At 32.5% G+C, this 21864-nt stretch overlaps 2 protein-coding genes across 2 annotated transcripts in view; one reads left to right on the forward strand and one right to left on the reverse strand.

Annotated features, from left to right (window-relative positions):
* Positions 1-2415: 2415 nt before the first annotated feature.
* The window catches only part of LOC124531844 (E1A-binding protein p400-like), a 45114-nt gene continuing 25665 nt past the window's right edge, over positions 2416-21864 (reverse strand). The window contains exons 2-4 of the mRNA XM_047106385.1: positions 5805-5915; positions 4256-4435; positions 2416-3950 (exon numbers count right to left, since the gene is read on the reverse strand). Of these exons, the coding sequence (XP_046962341.1) occupies positions 2739-3950; positions 4256-4435; positions 5805-5915 (1503 nt within the window). The 3' untranslated portion in view covers positions 2416-2738. The remainder of the gene's footprint in view (positions 3951-4255; positions 4436-5804; positions 5916-21864) is intronic.
* LOC124531843 (E3 SUMO-protein ligase ZBED1-like) lies at positions 10450-12626 on the forward strand. The gene has a single exon (XM_047106383.1). It carries the CDS (start codon positions 10677-10679, stop codon positions 12447-12449), a length of 1773 nt encoding a protein of 590 aa, XP_046962339.1. The 5' UTR covers positions 10450-10676; the 3' UTR covers positions 12450-12626.

Genomic DNA, 21864 nt, shown 5'->3' on the forward strand with positions numbered 1-21864 from the left:
TGGGTTGCGTTCTGCTATTACGACGATTGAGCTGAGATGGCCCAGTGGTTAGAACACGTGCATATTAACTGATGATAGCGGGTTCAAACCCAGGCAAGCACCACTATATGTATATATGTGCTTAATTTGTGTTTATAATTCATCTAGTGCTGGGAGGTGAAGAAAAACATCGTAAGGAAACCTGCATGTGTTTAATTTCATCGAAATTCTGCCACATGTGCATTCCACCAACCCGCATTGGAACAGCGTGGTGGAATATGTTCCAAACCCTCTTTTTAATGGAAGAGGAGGCCTTATCTCAGCAGTGGGAAATTTACAGGCTGTTACTTTACTTTACTTTGCTTTCTGCTATTACTATAACACTAGGTATTTAAATATTTCATATTTTAATGTGTTAGTCCAAATGTCGTATTCCTTATCATCTATGATTGTTTGTTTTTTCTGTTTGTGATTGTTTTTAATGGACGAGGAGGCCGTTACTTTGCCGTAATAACATAACAATAATACGTTGCTAAGGAACTAAATCCTAAAGGATATGACAAAAACAATCAGTGTTTCTTTACTATATACAAAAACCTTCCTCTCGAATCACTCTATCTATTGAAAAAACCGCATTAAAATCCGTTGCGTAATTGTAAAGATCTAAGTATACATAGGGACGACTTTGTTTCGTACTATGTAATGACTAATTGTAAAATTAACTCATATCAACTTCAGAAATCCAAGATGCCATATTTCCAAACAAATAACAACTGCCAGAATAATTATATTTACGAATTAATTATTTTTACATACGTTCATTAATTCTTAAACGTTTCGTTTCACTAATATATTACTCGAGTCAAAAACTATGCAATTAACACGTAACATCGTCGAACGGGTTTATATTGAATGAATAACATGACTTAATGGGACACGGCCTAGAAACTACAATAATCATTGCGCTGAATTCCGCATTCTTTGTACCTATGTAATGAATATTACTATGATAATTAGATGACTCGGTATTTATGAGTTGCTTACACGAACACTTCAGACATTTCCACAATTGTCTTATCTGATTGGCTTTATTTCATCAAATGCTGTATCGTCTTCGTTTTACTAAATAATTTAATTAAGTGCATGAGTAATACTTATACTTATATTTCTGTTCTACATAACAAATTGAGCTCAAATTTTAGTTACGAATTGTGGAATACTATTTGGTATTTTGGTATTTTATGAATATGGAAACATTGACAAATTACTAAATAAAAAAAAGGATTGGATACGTTGCAGATTAATATCCACTACGTGCAGGTAACCTCGATATATTTTCCTTCACCGCCATGTAGAGATAAATTATAAATATAATTTTAATGTTCAATAAATCTTGAAAATGTTATCGCTGTTAATTTTGGTGGAATAGTTAACTCTTTCATTCATTAGATATAAAACCATTTTAATCATTAAATATCATTTTCTATTACTCATAAGGTTTTGTTTTCAGCTTGTACTGATATTGTCTTTAACAAAACATGTATTTTATTTCTTATGATTGAATGAATGAATTGAGGTTTAAACAATAAAGTGGATTGTAATTAATCCACTGCTGCACACAGTTCTCTCCTGGAGAGCGACTCAGGTCCCTGTCGGGTCACCATCTCAACACCCTTGTTATCGTCCACCTGACTGGATTGCCTTACATTACATTAGTCGATGAGCGATCTTCATCTTTGAACTTGTATGTTATATGCGCCAATATAAATATTGGACATAATATTTTGAACTATATAAAAAGTTACATCATCTTTACTTCGGTTCTTTCGGCTATATTTAAAACTTAGTTATATTTAGATTGACTTTCAGAATCGATGTAAGGATATACTTGTAATTTAGTTTATAAGTTATTAATTTCAAATAGCACTTATTAAAATCGTGCATAATCAATTCACATAATAGTCATTCTTATATAAAAAGAAAGTGAGAAATTACACAACTCTTGAATTAGTTATTTCAGTTAAACTTATCATTGGATATTGCTATATATACTGTAAAGATCCATGACTTGATAACTTATATCATTACGATAAAAAAACACTAATTAAATAATATTTTTATCAGTTAGTTAACAAATCTACGACCCTAAAAGCTACTTCTACTTACGTCATAAGTTTTTTCACGTAAAGTGGAAAATGCTGCAAATATCTTGGATAATCTCACTCAATATACATATTGAGTATTTCAACTAATCTAATTTTTCTTAAATATTTTCCTTAACTATAATTATGTAACTTAACGTATTTAATTTGAAATCAGTTCCAACTGCGGTACCATTTTTATGGAACAATGATAAGTAGTCAAGCATACAGATACACATTCCTACATTAAATAATTTAATTAAAAAATCATTTTCATAGAAATAAAACAAACACATTTTATTAATAAAATTATAATTTATTATAAAACAAAATATTACAAAAGGTTGGTATTTCGATTTTACAAAACTCTCAAACACAAAGCATCGTGGACTTTCTCGTACAAAAGTGGTTTACAATTATATTTAAATCTTAAAACTAATTTTTATTTTAAGGTACTGAGACGCAGCATTATGTACACTCGCGGCCTGCCGCCTGTCCATCGAACTAGATACCTCACCACACTGCACTACGCGACTGATAAAGACTTGTACGTTATTTATGGCTATATGGACTCAGTCGATCGATAGATTTATCTAGCTCAGGTATTCAATTAAGTATCTAGAGCTGAATGCCGTGACCTCTCAGGAAAGCGTCGATCTGTCCCGAGGAAGGGTTCTCTCCTCTCGGCACGTAGTAGTATTGTGGCGATTGGGGAGCTCTCTGAGGAGCCTGGGATTGGGCGAGAGCCAATCTCTGTGCCTGGGCTCGCGCCGCTGCTCTGTCCCTCTGCAGTTGACTTTGCTGGATTTGCTGCTGTTGAGCGAACAGCTGCTGAGAGCTCTGGAATTGAGTCTCGGCTTGTTGTCTCTGGTAGATCTCCTGAGCGTTAGCCGGTTGGAGTTGCTGTCTGTACTGGGCCGGACTGGCTTGACTTGAGGGAATCTGAGGAGATGGAACGAAAGGCCTTTGCTGTTGCTGTTGAGCAACGTATGGTTGAAGACGTTGGTTAAGGTTCAGTTCTCCCTTAGTTTGAGGTAAAGCCTGGAAGAGCTGGGTGTCGTAGTGACCGCTGGAAGGATCGTAGACTAACTCAGTCGAGTACAAAGGATTACCGGAAGGTGAAGGTGCCGCATGAGTAGTCTTAGTGGGCGCATTTAATGAGGCTGGAGTTGTAGATGGACCTTGATTTTCACGGTGGAATTTCGCGAATTCTGCAGCGAAATCAATCTGTCCTGGTCTTCCTGAACTTAGCACAGCAGTCGGAGTGGGAGCGGGAGAATATTCGGGCTCAGGGCTGTACTGAATCTGGGGCTTCGGTGTCACTTGTACAACTTGGTGTGGTCTAAAAGTGGTCGCTGGAGGTAGCGCTCTGGGAGTAGTAACGGGTACAGGTCGGGGTGTGATGGCAATTTGTTGAGCTTGGTAAGTCGGTCGTAGCGCTGGTCTAGCGGGCTGTGGGCGTTGAACCACACGTTGTCTGATGTGTTGAAGAGGTTCTTCTTCGGGTTCTTCATCAGCGTCCCTAAAGTCGTTTTGGAAGTAGGTGGTCGCTGGTCGTGCTGTTGTTGGCCTATAGGCTGGTCTGCTCGGATAATTTGGTTCTGGGTCATCTCTCTCCGCTGATTCTGGGGCTTGAGCTTCTTGCTCTTCTTCGTCGGGTTTGTTCGGGTCGCAGGGGTTTCCTGACACATAAGTGAACTCTCTTTTGTTGCCGTCGGGGTCGACGTAGCCGTATTTGCCGCGGACTACGCAATCGGTGCCTCTCGTTTCTTCCTTGAAGGATCCGTCTGCCGCCTCGTAACCGAATGTAAAGCTACCATCATCGTTTACCTGGAATTTAGAAAAAGTGTTAATTAAAAATATGAATCATTATGCTGATTATCCTGAAGGAAGTTCGACCAGATCTTTATCACGTTTTACGGTACTCGAAGCTTTGAAACTAGTTTGTAATATTTGGTAACACTTAGATATAATGTATCTACCCACCACAAATTATTATTGAGAATTGGAACTGGACTTCGATTTCATAATTTTTAATGAAAACGCAAATTATATGTCATTTGATTACATTTCCGACAATTTTGGAGCGTTATACCTAAATGGTTATTCGTAAATATGTAAGTTATATAATGTACCTTATTATAGTTCCTGATAGTCTGCACAGGCGGCTGTTTGGGTCCTTCTTGCAGCTGAGACTGCTGCTTCAATCTGGACGGAGCTGAGGATCTGTGCACTGCTCTCGGTTCGTATTCTTCATCAGCACGGTCTTGGGCTTGATATAGACCATCGTATGGATCTTGCGATACTAAAACCACCTGGAAATTATAATTATTGTTAAGTTATTTAATTGAACTCAATAACGTTTTAGATTGCGCCATTAAGGGTGTCAAATTTATTCTAGAAATACTCATGCTATGTTACTGTATTATATGATTTTGAATTTTCAACGTGGCGTTGTTCAAAAATGAATCATAAGCATAGGCAATAGAACAGATTTTACGATTTTACTTTTCGCGAAAGACATTAATGAAACGTGAGATTTTTAATATAACTATGTCGTTGTCATTATATGTTGAGTTGCGATCGACAATTATATAGTTTTCCTTCATTTAAACTTAGTTTAGACGGAAGTAATAATACCAAAATACGTTGATAAATACGATGAGTAAATTTGATTAAGTATTTAATTTGATAAAAATAGCTATAGCATACTGCTCTGTGATACTTCTCAATAAAATCTACAACCCTTAACAATAGCTATGTTAATTTTACATTCAATTTGGTTTTAGAACAAAACAATACGTAACTTTAAATCGTCATGTTGATAAATCAGACTCGAAGAACTAAAGATTTTTTATTTTCATTTTGAAACGATTAATGAAAACTATAAGATTTCTAATGACAAAAGATCTACTTCATAAATAAATGCTTTGTAAACGTCTAATATTACGTAATTTTAATAAGATCCTTTAGAATATGATTTATTACGTTTTTAAAATAAACTATTCTCTGTTAACTGTATATTAATCTATAAGAAGCATGAAATTGTGAACGTTATTGATAATGACATTGTGACCTTCAGTTTTGATTGTGTTTTTTATATATAAACTATGAATAAAAGTTAATTAAACAACTTTGAAAGTCTGTGGTGGAAAACGGAGGTGAATTTCTAAAAAAATCTTCGCGTCAAAACTTTTTAAACAAAATTAACGTAAATATAACTGACTTACAATAAAAATAATTTAAAGTAACGAATAAATTATTTCAGAATTCTTGAGAATCACTTTAGACAACCTTTTATTATCAACACAGTATTTAACCTTAAAATTCAGTAAAGATAAGTAATACAGAAAGTTGAAATAAAAGTTATGAACCTAATAAAATTCCTGAATTATTTATTTAATAATAATTGATGATATTTGAAAGCTATATAAATTATATCTTTACGCGAATGTACTAAATCTATTCTATTAACTCAGTACTATCAAAAAGTCTACTCGAAATTAACTTTTTAACAGTACCTCAGTATTCCAATTTAATAATAAATAACGAGCAATGAATATTCTCTTAAACACGGCTTACTACGTCTCTCTAGGCGATCGTTCATATTTCAACGATAACTTTACTAGGAACATTATAATAATACTATTAGAATGTACAAAAACATAAGAAACCGAAGCTTACTTGTTGACCCCTTTCTTGCGCCTGAGGCTCGTAATCGTAAGCATCTACTGGCTGCTGGAGGCGTGGACGGTGCCTCGCAGCCATCCCTGTCGCTAGCACGAGACATAAAACCTGGAAGAGAGAGACAGATGTTTTAAAATAGCTGCTACTTAAGAACACGTTGATCATCATCATATTCATGACGTTTAAATTAAGTGAATGCAGATGTTTTTATAGCTATTGCATCTCCAGCTTAAATTACTCTCCAAGCTGTAATTAAGGCTAGACGGTTTTCTCTTTTCCGCTCCTAAAAACTACATATATTGAGCAGTGGACATAGATTGCACGTATTATTTATATACTAGTGACCTGATCCGGCTTCGCACGAGGTGCAATGATACTAAATATACTACAAAATGTATTTACGACATCAAATTAGAAATTTCTAAAATTATTAATGTCAATTTCTTTACTATATTGTTCATGTATTATGTACAAAAACCTTCCTCTCAAATCACTCTATCTATTAAAAAAAAACCGCATCAAAATACGTTGCGTAATTTTAAAGATCTAAGCATACATAAGGACAGACAGCGGTGAGCGACTTTGTTTTATGCGATGTAATGATTACACATTAAAATATGAAGTTATCAGCGATTAATGAATGTTCAGAATTACAGACAAGGAGGGAAGGATACCTTACGGTGTGGCAACACTTGCCACAAAACAAATACAATAGTAAAATGTTGAAGAAACCAAGTATCAATATGCTAGTATTGATTTCTGTGATCCATGTAACCAAAGTACGTGACCTAGATATCTTGATACTTGATATAATATCAAAACCTAAAACCTTCGACACACTATCTGCCCTCTAAAGACTAAACCAGTAGCAACGTTATGAATTATGTTTCATTTCGATGTCTTGTTTGATAAATATTTGAGAGGTTGCTTCGGTTTCTCGAATTCTACCAAATACGTTATGATAAATATCTTGTGACAATTAATATTTGAGAGGTCAATGACTTCAGTTGTTTAAAGGCTACCATGAACATAATGAATATAATATTTTGACAAATAACGTCGCTAAAGAGCGTTGTTCCAAAAGATTGACAGTTTTCAACTACCGCAAAGTAATACCATCACGGAAAAAATTCTGATATCAATAAAATGTCGTCCAGCTTAGAAAGACACACAGGCAGAGTATGTATCGTTAACCCAATGTCTTTTTATTTACATTAACAGCCTGTACATTTCCCACAGCTGGGCTAAGGCCACCTCTCCATTTGAAGAGGTTCGACCACGCTGTTCCAATGCGGATTGGGGGAAATTTGTATGTCTTCAATTTATCAATGAATATGTACACGCACATAATTAATTTATGTTGTTTTGAAATAACAAAACAGTAATAAAGAAGAACTCGTAAGATTACTAATTGTATATTAAAATTAGTCTTGGGAATGTTACTCAATTCTCATCAGGTATAATTTTGCTGCAATTCATTGTTGAAACTTTTCAAAACCTAAATCTACAATTAGTATCTAATTAGCATTCAAATTTTTATTTTAAATTGCAAAGCAATGATTGCTTTTGCTAATTTACACTTGAACGAGAAATATGTATAATACATCATTAATTCAGTATTTTTCGAAATATCCTATTTTCATTTATTAATAAATATAAAAGTAAACTCTATGAGGCCTTAATTATTAACCTCACCTCGGACTGGATATGCATTCGGCCTATTAGATTCCACTAGGTTTGGATTGAGAAAACTAAGGCCTTAGAAAATAAAAGCTACCTTTTTTCTTACGTAGTGGGTCTAATTCTTGAATGATCGAAGACCGTCTCTTACAATACGTGTCTGGAGTTTAAATACCTCAGAAAACGCCCTAATGTTGCAATTATTAAGAATTACACGATCAAAATCAAAATCAAAATATACTATAAATAAATGAATAAATATGAGAAAACATCACATACATTACTCTGATCCCAATGTAAGTAGCTAATGCATTTGTGTTATGGAAAAAGACAACGTAGAAAACTAATGATAATCTACATCGACTCGGCCGGGAATCCAACCTGGGACTTCGGAGTGGCGTGCCCATGAAAACCGGTGTATACACCACTCGATTACTTTATTTAATTAGAATTTTACAAGAACTTTTTGATCGTCATTCAACAACTATATTGAGTGAAGCTACCAAGCTTGGATTTGCTGTTATAAGATAAAATAACTATAATGCTATCTTCGTGTCTACTAATCGGAACTCGAAGGAAAGTTCAATAGTTACTCTTTGCTAAGTTAATTATAAAGTATGAATTATTTATTTTTAATTGAATATTGCATAATAATTAAACATTTATTCAAAGCCGTTTCGTCAACAATGTGATCTGTTTAAATTCATATTCAGCCGTTTCGTTCAGGTCTAAATATTTTGGTAACAAACGTAATGTATTAGTTTAATTATTTCTTAAATGTTAGTTTTATAAGTAGAGTTACGCAATCCATTATGTAATAAGGAAAATGTTTATAAATAACGTAAGAACTGTAATTTTCTTTGCATACGATATTATGAAATTGTCGAGTTCAGAAATAATCTAATTGTGTTTTTAACATTTCATGTAATGTCATTAAATAAATCATTGCATATAAGGTTAGTGTTATTCTCTTATTTTTATTATAAACAGTTCTTAATGTCAAGATCTATTAGTAATCCTCTGGCTTAGAAGCAGCACTTGTGTTTTAAATCAATCAGAATTCAAACGATTTCAATGCAGTTTTAAAGTCTTGAGATTTACCTAGCTTCAGAAATCGAAGAGCTTTTTGACATAAATTGGAAACAACCTTTGGAATATTCATTGTAATAAATTGTTTTACAAACTACACAATATTCACTTATACTAATGATAAAATTGAAGTCACTTAGTAATAATAACAATTAACATTGATAAATTAATTAATTAAGTAAGAGCTACTCTCATATAAGCTTACGCCAATTTATTGGACGTAATTTAAATATACTATAAGCGATTTCAAACCTGATATATTTGAAATAAAAAGTAAAGCATATTTAATAAATGATACTCATAGTGACACATAATACATACCATATTAAAATTGAAATTGTTTACTAAGTACAAATTATTGGCATACCGACCTAGTTAGTCTGTGACATAATAGGGCACCCATGCCTCGGGGAAAAGTGAGACACAGCAAAAAATACATTTTGCGTAACGTTATAGGTATGCGCTGTAACTCACAAGTAGGCGTGGAACGATTAAAACACTTGTATCGAATTGAAATGTTGCTTTTTATAGTGTTCGAATTTTAATCGTTTATTTTCCAACGTCACCAACTTAGAGGTTAGTTTATTACACCTGTTTCATAAGTTATTAGTTATAATATGAGTAATAATGTAGTGTAATCTATATACATACTAATATTCGCTCGCGACTTCGTTTCAATTTTAGGGCGTTGGTTGTCATGTGTTAGAGCAAAAAAGCCTGTGTCCTCTTGGAGTTCAAGTTTAATTTCATCAAAGTTGGTTTAGTGGTTTGGTCGTGAAAGAGTGACAGACAGACAAACAGACAAACAGAGTTACTTTCACATTTATAATAATGAACATTCGTTTTAGTTCATGGTTTCATTTGTTTGGTATTTGTTATGACTGTTCAATGAAGATACTTAACATAGCATATTTGTATGTATTTGCATGTCTTCCATAGCAGAGAGCTGAGATGGCCCAGCGGTGAAGGGAAACATCGTGAGGAAACCCGCATGTATCTAATTTCGTCGTAATTCTGCCACATGTGCATTCCACCCGCATTGGAACAGCGTGGTGGAACATGTTCCAAACCCTCTCCTTAATGAAAGAGGAGACCTTATCTCAGCAGTGGGAAGTGTTACAGGCTGTTATTTTACTTTACTTTACGATAGCAGAATGTTAGTAAAAATTGGAGGACTCAATTAGTGGTTTGCACCGGAGCAGTGAGTACCGGAGAATAACCGGTTATTCTCCGGTAAAAGTACTCGATTGAATCAATCGGTTGTTAACCGATTAAACACCGGTGATCGTATTATATCTAAATGGAATATTTTTATGTAAAAAAATAATATAACTGAATTTAAAGAAGTGTTTAGTAATCATCAATTTTTAATATGTAGTTAAGATATTTATTGATTTGCTTTTTTCAATGTGGTTAATTATTTCGGTCATCACCGAAATAATTAACAGGGTTTACTCAGAGCGCTCTTGGCAGTTTATATGGTTCACTTGCTACTAGCTTTAGAAAGAATTCGTTGCATTGAGCATGATCATTTTTAAGTTGAAGATCCTGTCGTATGTTTCATTTTTGTACAATTTATAGGAATCCAACCTTCTTGTGGAGTCATCCTCTTCCTTCGCACGTAGTCTTCGAACTGATTTAAGTAGAATAAAAAATAATTATTTACATGTTATATTTTCTTGTATGTATGAAATCTGGGAACCAATTAAATTAAAATAATTAAAACTTACCTTGAGTTTCCATCTTGCAAGAAAAACGTTAAATTCCACGGATTTAGACATAGGGTTTGCATAAGGGCCATATTCCATAAACAAAAATACTGTCATTGTCTCTGGAAACGGGAATTCACCAAAAGTATATTTACAACAAAGATTCGTTGCGTACCGTATTTACTCACTCTTGTAAATTATATTCATCAAAGAATACAGTTACGTGGGAAATTATAATACTACTTACGTTATCGAAAATATATATAGGTAGGTATATAGTTTAATGAAAGTGCAAAACTAAAAGTAAGTATAAACTAAAACTTATTAATACTTACATATAAAAATTTTAATATTGTCAAAACATATTTTAACTTGTTTATAAATTTTCAGAATGCCAAAAGTACAGTCAAAAACTAGAGGTCACTTTGACAAAGTAGACGAAAGCGGGACCAAAGTGCGGTGTAAATTGTGTTCTGCCGTGCTAACAACTGGAGGCGGAACATCAAATATGTTATCACATTTAAAAAGAAAGCATTCGGAGATTGTGAGTACACAAACAAATTCTTCTACATCATCTGGTGATAACAATAATAGCGTATCCACTATAGAGCAGTCTCTTAGTCCAAATTTTAAGGAAATAGACGAAGCACTAACTTTGATGTTAGCTACCGATTTTCAACCGTTTTCGATGGTGGATGATAAGGGGTTTAGAAACTTTGTTCGGCATATTAACCCAAATTACAGAATTCCAGAAAAACGAACGATTCGTTACGAATTAATGCCCAAATTGTTTAACGAATTGAAAGCAAAGTTAAAAAGAATCTTATCTGATATTGATAACTTGTCACTGACCACAGATGTATGGACGAGTAATTCTATGGAGTCATACATCACAATTACTGTACACTTTTTTTATAGAGATGATCTTAAAAGTTGTGTACTAACTACTACACTTTTAACAGAGTCACACACAGCAGATCATTTAAAAGAAGTTGTCCATCAAATATTGACTGAATGGGAAATCCGGGATAAAGTTATTTGCATCACGACAGATAATGGGGCCAATATAGTAAAAATGGTGAGACTGTTAGGACTACGTAGCATGCCTTGTTTTGCACATACTCTAAATTTGGTTGTAGAATATTCCTTAAAAGTTCCTGGATTAATTGATTTGATAGAAAAGTGCAAAAAAATTGTTAAATATTTCAGAAAATCTAATATTGCCACACTGACACTTCGCAAAGAACAAAAAGAAAGAAACCCAAATGTAGAACCATTACAATTGATACAGGAAGTTCGCACCCGCTGGAATAGCGTTTATTATATGATAAAAAGAATTTTAAAATTAATTGACAGTATAACCGCGGCACAAAGAAAACTGTCCCAAGCGCCTGATATAATTAGCCCAGAAGAAGAGAATATTTTAAAAGATGTAGTGATTTTACTAGACATATTTGAGCAAGCCACTGAAATGATAAGCGGAGATCAATATCCGACATCTAGTTTAATAATACCGATTATTTATGGGTTGTTTGATAACATTCAAAGTTTGGGCCCCAGAGTCTCCACAAATGTCGGTACAATATTTCTGCAAACACTAAAAGAAAATATGAACAATCATTTATTGGATTACGAATCTCGAACAGTTTGTCGGATATCCACCATACTGCATCCCGTTTTCAGGAATAGCTTCAGACATTTGAATAATAAATTAGCTGCTAAAGAAGCCGTAAAGGCAGAAATAAATAATATTATCCGAGTCAGAAACCTACCCCAAGTCACAGACATAGACACGTTAAGTATTGCAAGTACTAGCGAAACAGGTCGCCCAGATTTGCTGGGATTTTTAAAAAAGAATCTTAATAATGGAAGTATCACGTCAGCCACTGCAATAAACTTAATAAAAATGTACACGGAAACACAATTTCCACATAACAGCCATAACTGGGATGATGTGGTTCAATTTTGGAAATTTAATAAACATTTGGAGCCTTTGGACGAAATAGCATTCAAATATCTAGCTGTGCCAGCAACTTCTGTTCGGTCTGAGAGAGTATTTTCTGCGACAGGTCACATATTAAATGATCGAAGAAATATGTTGCGCCATGAAGCAATTGATATGTTATGTTTTTTAAATCAAAATCAGAATTTATTATCTTTATAATACATATTTTTAGAAATAAGATCCAAAGTCCTATCAATCTCCCATTGTGATTTTTTTTTCAATTAATAAAAAACATATTTTGAAATTAATGGTTTTCTTCACCGGATATTACCGGTGAATCTCCGGAGTTCGGCAAATCACCGGAGAATATCACCGATCCGCCAGATTTCGCTCCGGTGCAAACCACTAGACTCAATTATAATCAATTATTGAATACTCATTGAATCACTGGTTATCCGAATCCATTTCTACATCCAATAAAATACTTCCAATGTCAATGATGATTTGATTGTTATCATAAGCATTTGATTGCAAACGTCATGTGTATGATATAATCTTGTAAGATATTAAATAATAATAATAATATTCTCATGTTATATGTTACTAGTTAACCTATTAAGAGGAAAGGTCAAGTAGCAGTTCTGTGTGAAATTAATAACTGGATATGATGGGGTTTAAGTATCGAAGGATTTTATACGTTTTCATTGAACAAATTGTACTTACAATGAAATTATTTAAAGTAACTCTGTCCAGACTATATTTAAAAAAACATTAATTAATATAAGATCATGATACGTTTTCCGTAACTGTACCCCGTTTATTGAATTTAATGTTACAATTTATTTTATACTCGTTATAGTGACTGCCCCCGTCTTCGCACGGGTGCTATACTGACACTAAATGTAGTACAGAATTTCTTTATTTACGACATCACATTAGTAACTTTTAAAATTATCAGTGTTTCTTTACTATATTGTACATGTATTATATACTAAACCTCGAATCTCCAAATCCATACGATCAGCACTATCTATTATAACTTTAATAATAAAAATAACCATGTTAATTTAAAAAAGAGGCTGTATTATGGTTCATTCTATAAATGACATTATGAGTATTTATTATATAAGTTAAATAACGTACTCAAGAGAAAATAACATGTGACATTATGTACAGATATGAATTACATAAAAATAACAATTCAATTGGTAAACAAATAATTTCACTCATATCTCAATTGTGAGATTACGTCAACGTTTTATTTCAAACAACTGGAACTGTCTCAATTTTCTCCGTGATGATGCTGACACGAGTCAGTGGAAGCAACGACGGTGAAAGCTGATAATGACTTTAAAATAATAGAGTCTATAAAATGATGATGAATGAAGGCAAAGAAATATGATTATACAAAAATATATATCATAAATTGTCTACTTTATTTATTATTTATATCTCACATATTTTTTATGGTATAGGTTGGCGGAGGATATGGGCCACCTGATGGTAAGTGGTCACCATCACCCATAGACAATGACGCTGTAAGAAATATTAACTATTCCTTACATTGTCAATGTGCCACCAACCTTGGGAACTAAGATGTTATGTCCCTTGTGCCCGTAGTTACACTGGCTCACTCACCCTTCAAACTGGAACACGACAATATTGAGTACTGTTATTTGGCGGTAGAATAACTGGTGAGTGGGTGGTATCTACCCAAACGGGCTAGCACAGAGCCCTACCACCAAGTGGTTGGTATAAAGCACTTGTACGTAATTTAAATTATAAAGTAATATGAAAAAGTAAAAAATCGTTGTATTATGTTGTACGGTATTGTGTTTGATTAATGACTAATTCTTCTAAAATAACAGTAAAGTTCAAAATGGGAAGATTATTGATAGCGTGTTATATATACATATTTAAATTAGCATCTATTTAGATTTCACTTATTACTTTTTCAACACGCTTAAATAAACAAGAGTTAAATTACCGCGAAACTCAGAGACTTTTGGGCGTTAATTACTTCTCAAAAATTTCTAACAATCACAAAATTTCATATGTGTGTAATTATTTACTGTAACTTGTTTTATGAATTTGATTCTTATGTCCAGTGTAATAAGAACTAGTGGCCTATATAAGCTTATTGTACAATAACAAGAGACAATAAGACGTGTAAAATTATTATGAAAGCCGTTTTATGTCGCATTGTTACGTGTTTTGAGATAAATTGTGAACTTTACACCGGTTATGACAATACGATTTTCACATTTTTATTACATTTTTTTTCGTCTAATTTCACACATTATACCAGTAATGTGTCAAAACTTATTTTACGTACAGCTTATGCAGAACATATTTTCCAACGACGCATTTATTAGGCTTGAAAATATATTCTATTTATTTGAAAAGAACATTGTTCAACAAAAAGAAAAATATAGTTTTAATGTTGCCAGAGTGAAAAAATAAACAAGAAAACTTTATTTATTTATTGACTCTCCAAAATTATTCCCCATTTCATTTAAAATACATAATTTTTGTTTTATTTAATAAAAATAACTACGTATTCATTGCATTAAAATTAAATAACATCTATTTTAATTAATCAAGAAATACATTACGAAAGTGACTTTGAACCACCTAATATACCAATCAATTAAATCGAATGAGAAAACGGAAACAACCTTAATTATATCGATAACTAATCACTAATTATTTACAATTAATAATGTCAAAAATTATTATGTAAACAAATATATTACAACGATAATGATGAAATTAAATGTGTTAATCTATAATTAAGTATATTCTAGTATTTCGTAAAACTGTATCAATGAGTGTAATAAAATCACATATATAGTAGTTATAGGCAATTAATGGAAATTACATAGAATTTATTGATTTCATAATATAACATTTAGTAGTCGATTTGTAAATATTTCATAATACATTGTCAGATTATGACTTCAACAACAACAACAACCACAGCCTGTAAATTCCCACTGCTGGGCTAAAGGCCTCCTCTCCCTTTGAGGAGAAGGTTTTGGAACATATTCCACCACGCTGTTCCAATGCGGGTTTGTGGAATACACATGTGGCAGAACTTCTATGAAATTTATCACATGCAGGTTTCCTCACGATGTTTTCCTTCACCGCTGAGCACGAGATGAATTATAAAGACATATTAAGCACATGAAACAGCGGTGCTTGCCTGGGTTTGAACTCGGAATCATCGGATAAGATGCACGCGTTCTAACCGATTATGATTTCGGATTATGTGAAATGGGGTCTAAGACGTAAAATAGAATATAAATTTACTTAAATCATTCTTAAGAGGCTACCAGTGTACTTCACTTGATTATTTCATTTTAACAGTTTTTTTTTTCATGATTATTATAAGTTCGTTATTTGAAATGTTTAATTAATTTCGTATCAGTTAAATATGTTATATATATGTGAAGTTATTTTGTTATTAGATTGTTTTTGTTTTGAGAAATCTAATTTAATTTGTGTTTTTGTCGTTTTTTTTTTCAAGGCATCGTTTTTTTTTTGTCTACACATATCACATCCCACACGTAGGTATTAACTTATAATTCCAAATAATATTTACACTCCAAACGCAATTAATGAAGAAAATGTCAACTAACAACCAATAAGCTTTTGGTTCTGACATTTGTCCTTTAAAACTTTAAAAGTAAATTAACGTTAAACAATAGTCCACTATTTTTAGGAAAAATTAGCGTTAACATCATAATGTGTTGTATAAAGAAGCATGCAATTGTTACCTAACTTAGCGAAAGTTTCACGCCTTTGCAATATAAATAGTTCTATCAATAGCGGACGTAAAAGAAAAAATAATATAATATCATCGATACCTCTAGCTTTATTGTAAACAGAAAACAAAATCGTTTTTTTTTTTCTTATCAATCTTTGGCATTGTGTCTGCATACCACAGTCGTTATAACATTAAAAAGAGTTTTCAATTTATTTATCGTAGTGTTACCATAATGCCTGATTTAGTTATTTAGTTTTATGAAACTGCTAAAACTATTAGCGATAACATCTAATTAGGTCTCTAAATGTCTTAACGCTGGGATGAAGCCTTATTTATATTAATCTTTTTAGGAACTAATTCCACCACGTTAGTTCAACTTAACGCAGATGTCAAAATAAAATTGCTTTTTCATTGCTCGGTTTCGAATCTGCGACCTTCGTTCAAGATTCACTTTTTCTAACAACTGAGCATATTGTCATATGAACAAACAACAGACTCTCACTAAGTTACATAATAAACTATGAAGTTGTTAAAAAACTGTTATCTCTTTGCGCTAGTTTCCAATAAGGACCGTTGACCACTCGATTCCAGGAATTAAAGTTCTACGAATCGCGAGAAAGGTATTCGTCCTTAGCTCCGATTCAATAATGTCGCCTGACGACATTTCGCAGACCGATTCAGTCCCACACGATGGTAACCTTAAGCTCCTTCTCCATTGCACGAGATTAATATTTAACACTAATACGTACATAACTATTTAAAGGAAAATCATTACATAGTATAAAACAACGTCGCTTACCGCTGTCCATGTCTATATATGCTTAGATCTTTAAAATTACAGAACGGATTTTGAAGCAATTTTTTTTTAATAGATAATTTGATTTAGAAGGAAGATTTATATGTATAATACATACATAATATAATAAAGAATTAATGATAGAATCGCAACCGTGTGAAGCTGGGACGAGTAGCTAGTATATCGTAAAAGGCTAGTCTAATCATTTGAAATAAAAACATTAAAAAAAAAACAGTAAGTTCAAACAGTCATGAATTAAAAATTATTTGATCTCTACTTATTACATTCGAAATTATGTTTCAATTTTCAATTTAAATAATTGTTCAGCTGAGTTCAGTTTCAAAATTAGCTTTTACAATGACTCATAAATTTTAATAAGTTCACACCAACAATAAATTAATAGTAATTTGTAAAGTGCTTTGTATGCAAACTATTAATATATATAAATATGTAATTTATAGATAACCTTGTGAGTTGAATAAAAGCTTGTAAAACTTATTCAATTCTATAGTTTTAAACTGCAGTGATAACACCGTTTTAAACTTTAAGTACTAGAAGTGAACTTGTAACTATTGTTATGGTGAAACGTGTTCCTTAATTACACTGGCTTTTTTAAACAGTCATATTGGAACTAATTTTAAGGTACATATAATAATAAAGTTGATTGGTTATTGTAAACAATTGCCAAGAAGTTTTAACTCTTTCTACAATTAAATAATTTAAATATTAATAGATATAAAATGAATTGTTTTTTTTAACTTAATTGAGAGTATTTAAAATAAAAATTCGCCTCGCTTCGCTTTCAACAACATGTGGATATATGACACTGTTTTGTATCACGAAAAATGCTCTAAAGAAATAAATTATTGGAAAATATCTTTTAAAACAAGTTTCAGGGTAAAGATTTATTATCGATTACTGATAAAATATCGATTATAGACTGTATCTATTTGTCATTAATTCTACTTTTAAAAAATTAAAGTAATACATAATAAAGCAATTAGTATATGTGTGTCAAAAATCTACGATTACTTAATTAATATAATTATATTTACATACCCGTTTTCGATTACACGAACTATAAATATTATCAATGTACGTAATATTATAGGCTGTGTCATAATATCAATAAATAACGTTACAATTAATATATAAAGCATGTCAAGATCATACAAGTGTTCGATACAATTATAAGAGCTTATATACGTCATGTTGGGATCAAAGCCTGAATACAGCCTTGTCAATCTACATACGAGTATGTGTTTTATTCCGCATTCATACGCTGACATCGGAGGTGTACATATTGGACTATCAATCGAAACTTGACCTAGAATATCGGTTTGGATCGTGTTCCATATTCAAATAAAACTAATATATAATAATTAAACATATAGAAGTCATATTTATGTATCTATATTTATCTTGTGAGTGAATTATGTAGAAAGTAGACAAAAATCAGTAGTTACCCTTCTATATCATTACATATATATGTCCCTATGTATGCTTAAATCTTTAAAATTACGCAACGGATTTTGATGCGGTTTTTTTAATAGATAGAGTGATTCGAGAGGAAGGATTTTGTGTATAATACAAGGACAATATAGTAAAAAAAACACTTATTGTAGAAGTTTCTAAGGTGGTATCGTAAATTCTTTAGTATATTTAGAAACAGTATTGCACCCATGCGAAGCCGGGGCGGTTGGATCATATTTGCAACTATATTTAGCGTATTGTAAATAAAAATCAACTAATATTGAGTATGTACATATATGTCGCTAGGATAAGAACCTTGTTTATTTATTCAACGTTATTCGTGTATACGGTTTGTATGTGTGTTTATGACATTGATACAGCTGCAAGTTAGGAATGTTACGATGTGCGACGCATGTCTTAAAACTCGTTGCGTCTAAAAGAAGTCATACCACTCTATAATTACGCTTTCGAAACTTCCTCACGGATGCAACTGTTTGAATAAATAAACGTCTATTTTGAATATATAATTTCGATAAACATCGTATCTAGAATTTGGTTACACTTTATATACTTGACATCTGTGTTTTTACAGGTCGAGTGTAAATGTATCTTATAATATAGTAGTTAAATTGTCAAATTTAACATTTTATTATAAAAGAAAATTGAAATGAAATTTTTGTTGAGTTGAGTTTAGTCTTTTAGAGGTATAAATGAATGAAAGCTTAAAGGAATAAACAAAAACTACGATTACGACTAAAACATTATTTGATTTCTTATCAATAGTAGGGTTTATATATCGTACATATCTTCGTTAGATATCAGCCGTCATATCTATGTCTGGGCTGTTGTTGTGTCTTAGTTTTAATTTGATGAGTTTCTATTGTTATATAGCATCACTGGTGAACTAGTGGCAAAAATACACTTGAACATTACATTGGTATGAAATTTACATTGACTTGGTATTTTCCAAACATTTTCACACAATGCTTGATTTGTTGAACGGAAATTTTGCGTTCCATGTATTTACATAATTTGAATGTTGCAAAATAATTTTATATCAAGCTAACAAAATTCTCTACTCTAAATACTGTTGTCTAGCCGCAGGCGACGTTACATTCACCACTCGTGACCGCTTTGAAACAATTACATCTAAACATATTATGTAATACTTATAAACTGTGTTCATTGAAAGCCATTCAAAGAAATGTTCTGAGCGGATCAGAATCTAATATGTCATTATTAATAGCTTTAATGACTCAGTACTAACATTTTGTTAATAATACATTATTAATGTTTTGTTGGTCTTGTGGCTTATATTGCTGCAGATACGGAAATCCTGAATTCCAATTCTGTATTCTGGTAAGAAATATCAAAGGAAATGGTTTTACAAAAACTTTAGTAGTTCTTCCCAGAGTTTGGAGATTATTTTACGCTCTCGTTCCCATAAAAATCAAGTGGAATTATTTATCGAAAACTGTGTACCATGTTATTAATCTTCGATGTTTTGTCATTTTTATTTTCCATTGCATTTTTAAACACAGACAATATCTATTCTTTCATACTCATAAAGCGATGTAACGGTAACTCCAACACGAGCGGAAAGTGATCAGACGCAGAAGAACGGTTTGACGTACTTTTACAACTTCAACTTCTATACTCCAGACTGGTACTGGGAATATTTTGACATAAAAATTCAATAACCTATCATTCGCCTGATCTTCGGACCCAAAACCTAGAAATCTAAGTCATTACATAAATCCACTAGATCAACACGCCAGTCACCAAAGTAAACCATATTTGTAGATAAAATGCAATCTATTTGAATATCACACCATATTATATCGAAATGTCCATTAAAATCACCAACATAATTATACTAGTAATGAGATATAAATACTAAGCGTCTTCTGAACGCATTTTTTGGCACAATTTTTACGATACACCTACTATCATCATATGTATGTCATATATAAAACAGATGAGAATCTTTTTCTGTGATCAAACAAAATAAAAAATGGTCGACGTCCAAAAATAGAACACGCTTCACTAATAACAATGTAGTAACAAGACAAAGTTCAACGATTCGCGATCTGTGTGATCGATGAGCCCGTGTATCCCGCGAAGCTGTCGATGTTTTGCAAGTCCGAATGACGAAAGTTGTCGAGATTTCGCAAGTCGGAAGATCCGAGGATCGAAAGAAAAGCCGTCGTCCGAACGCAAATGACAAATAAATAACTATAATCAAATTACAATTTTGTATACAATTTCTTTCGCCACAAGCGTCGAAGGTTGACATTTGATCGGGTGATTGTAGACTTTTGCGAGATTAATGATCGCCAAAGATTTCCTATCAACTTTGCCTAGATTTATGCTTAAATTTAAAAAGGTCGCTGAGTTTCGATAAAATTGCTGAACGATATTCATAAAACGAATACATCAAGCAATAAAGTCGAATGAAAAATCTATCATCATCATCAACAGCCCATGTTTGTCCAATGCTGGACACTCTCCAAATACACGCCACTGTGGTCTTTCTCTGACTATTTGCATACAGCTCCTGCTAGCCGTCTTACACCACGCCTGAGGATGTCCTACACTACGTTCTAAAAATCTATACGAATATTATAAATGCAAGACACTATCATTTCTCTTCCACAGCCAAACCATTGGCAATTTTATTCCTTTCACCAGAGGAACAATCCGTAACATATGAGAGGAGCCGTGTGCGACAAACAAAAGTTAGGGAAATGATCCACTAAGCTCCGCCAATAAATGTTGGATGCATATTGCATATTTCTCTATATAAACAGATCACTTGCCGGTTGATCTGGCAATATTTGGTTACATGTTCTACATACTTGATCGTAACATAACATAAATAAGAGATTCCGCAGATAATCTATGGCCAAAATTTTTGGTTGCGTTTATTTTTCGTTAGTTATTGGGGTAAGTAAAGGCACAAGAAAAATATCACCTTTGCTCCGAATGTCAGTGGAGCATTGTGAGCACTTATCAACAGTTGTTCTATTGCCAGTCTAAAAAAGCCAAAATATTAATCAAAACATGGAAAATATATTGAAAATGTCATTCATTTTTAATTAAATCGATGTGAAAAGTTTAACATTTAATAAAACGTAGCTTAATTAAAATATATACTCCGTAATATTATGTAAAGAATATGAAATAAACGAGCCGTCTAATAGATTAAGCGGAGTCTTTGGTAAGCCTGGCGCTATTGCTCACCTGCGTACCTACACAGGTAATCATGAGAAATGTTATTATCAATACGTATATAAGAAACACGTTCTTTTCAATACAATTTTAGATTCTATACGTATAATCTTAGGTCATGAAATCGAATGAATTTTCCAATTAAACAAAAAAATTTTGAATTTCCGTAAGATAAGTAAAATTCAATGTTTTTATAACAACAACAATAACAACGTAAATTTGCCACATCTGGGCTAAGAAGAACCCCTTGAGGAGACGGTATGGAACACATTCCATCATGCTGTTCCAATGCGGGTTGATAGAATACACATGTGGCAGAATTTCTATGAAATTAGACACATACAGGTTTCCTCGGGATGTTTACC

The sequence above is a fragment of the Vanessa cardui genome, chromosome 8 (assembly GCF_905220365.1).
Source record: "Vanessa cardui chromosome 8, ilVanCard2.1, whole genome shotgun sequence".
In the NCBI taxonomy this organism is placed as follows: domain Eukaryota; kingdom Metazoa; phylum Arthropoda; class Insecta; order Lepidoptera; family Nymphalidae; genus Vanessa; species Vanessa cardui.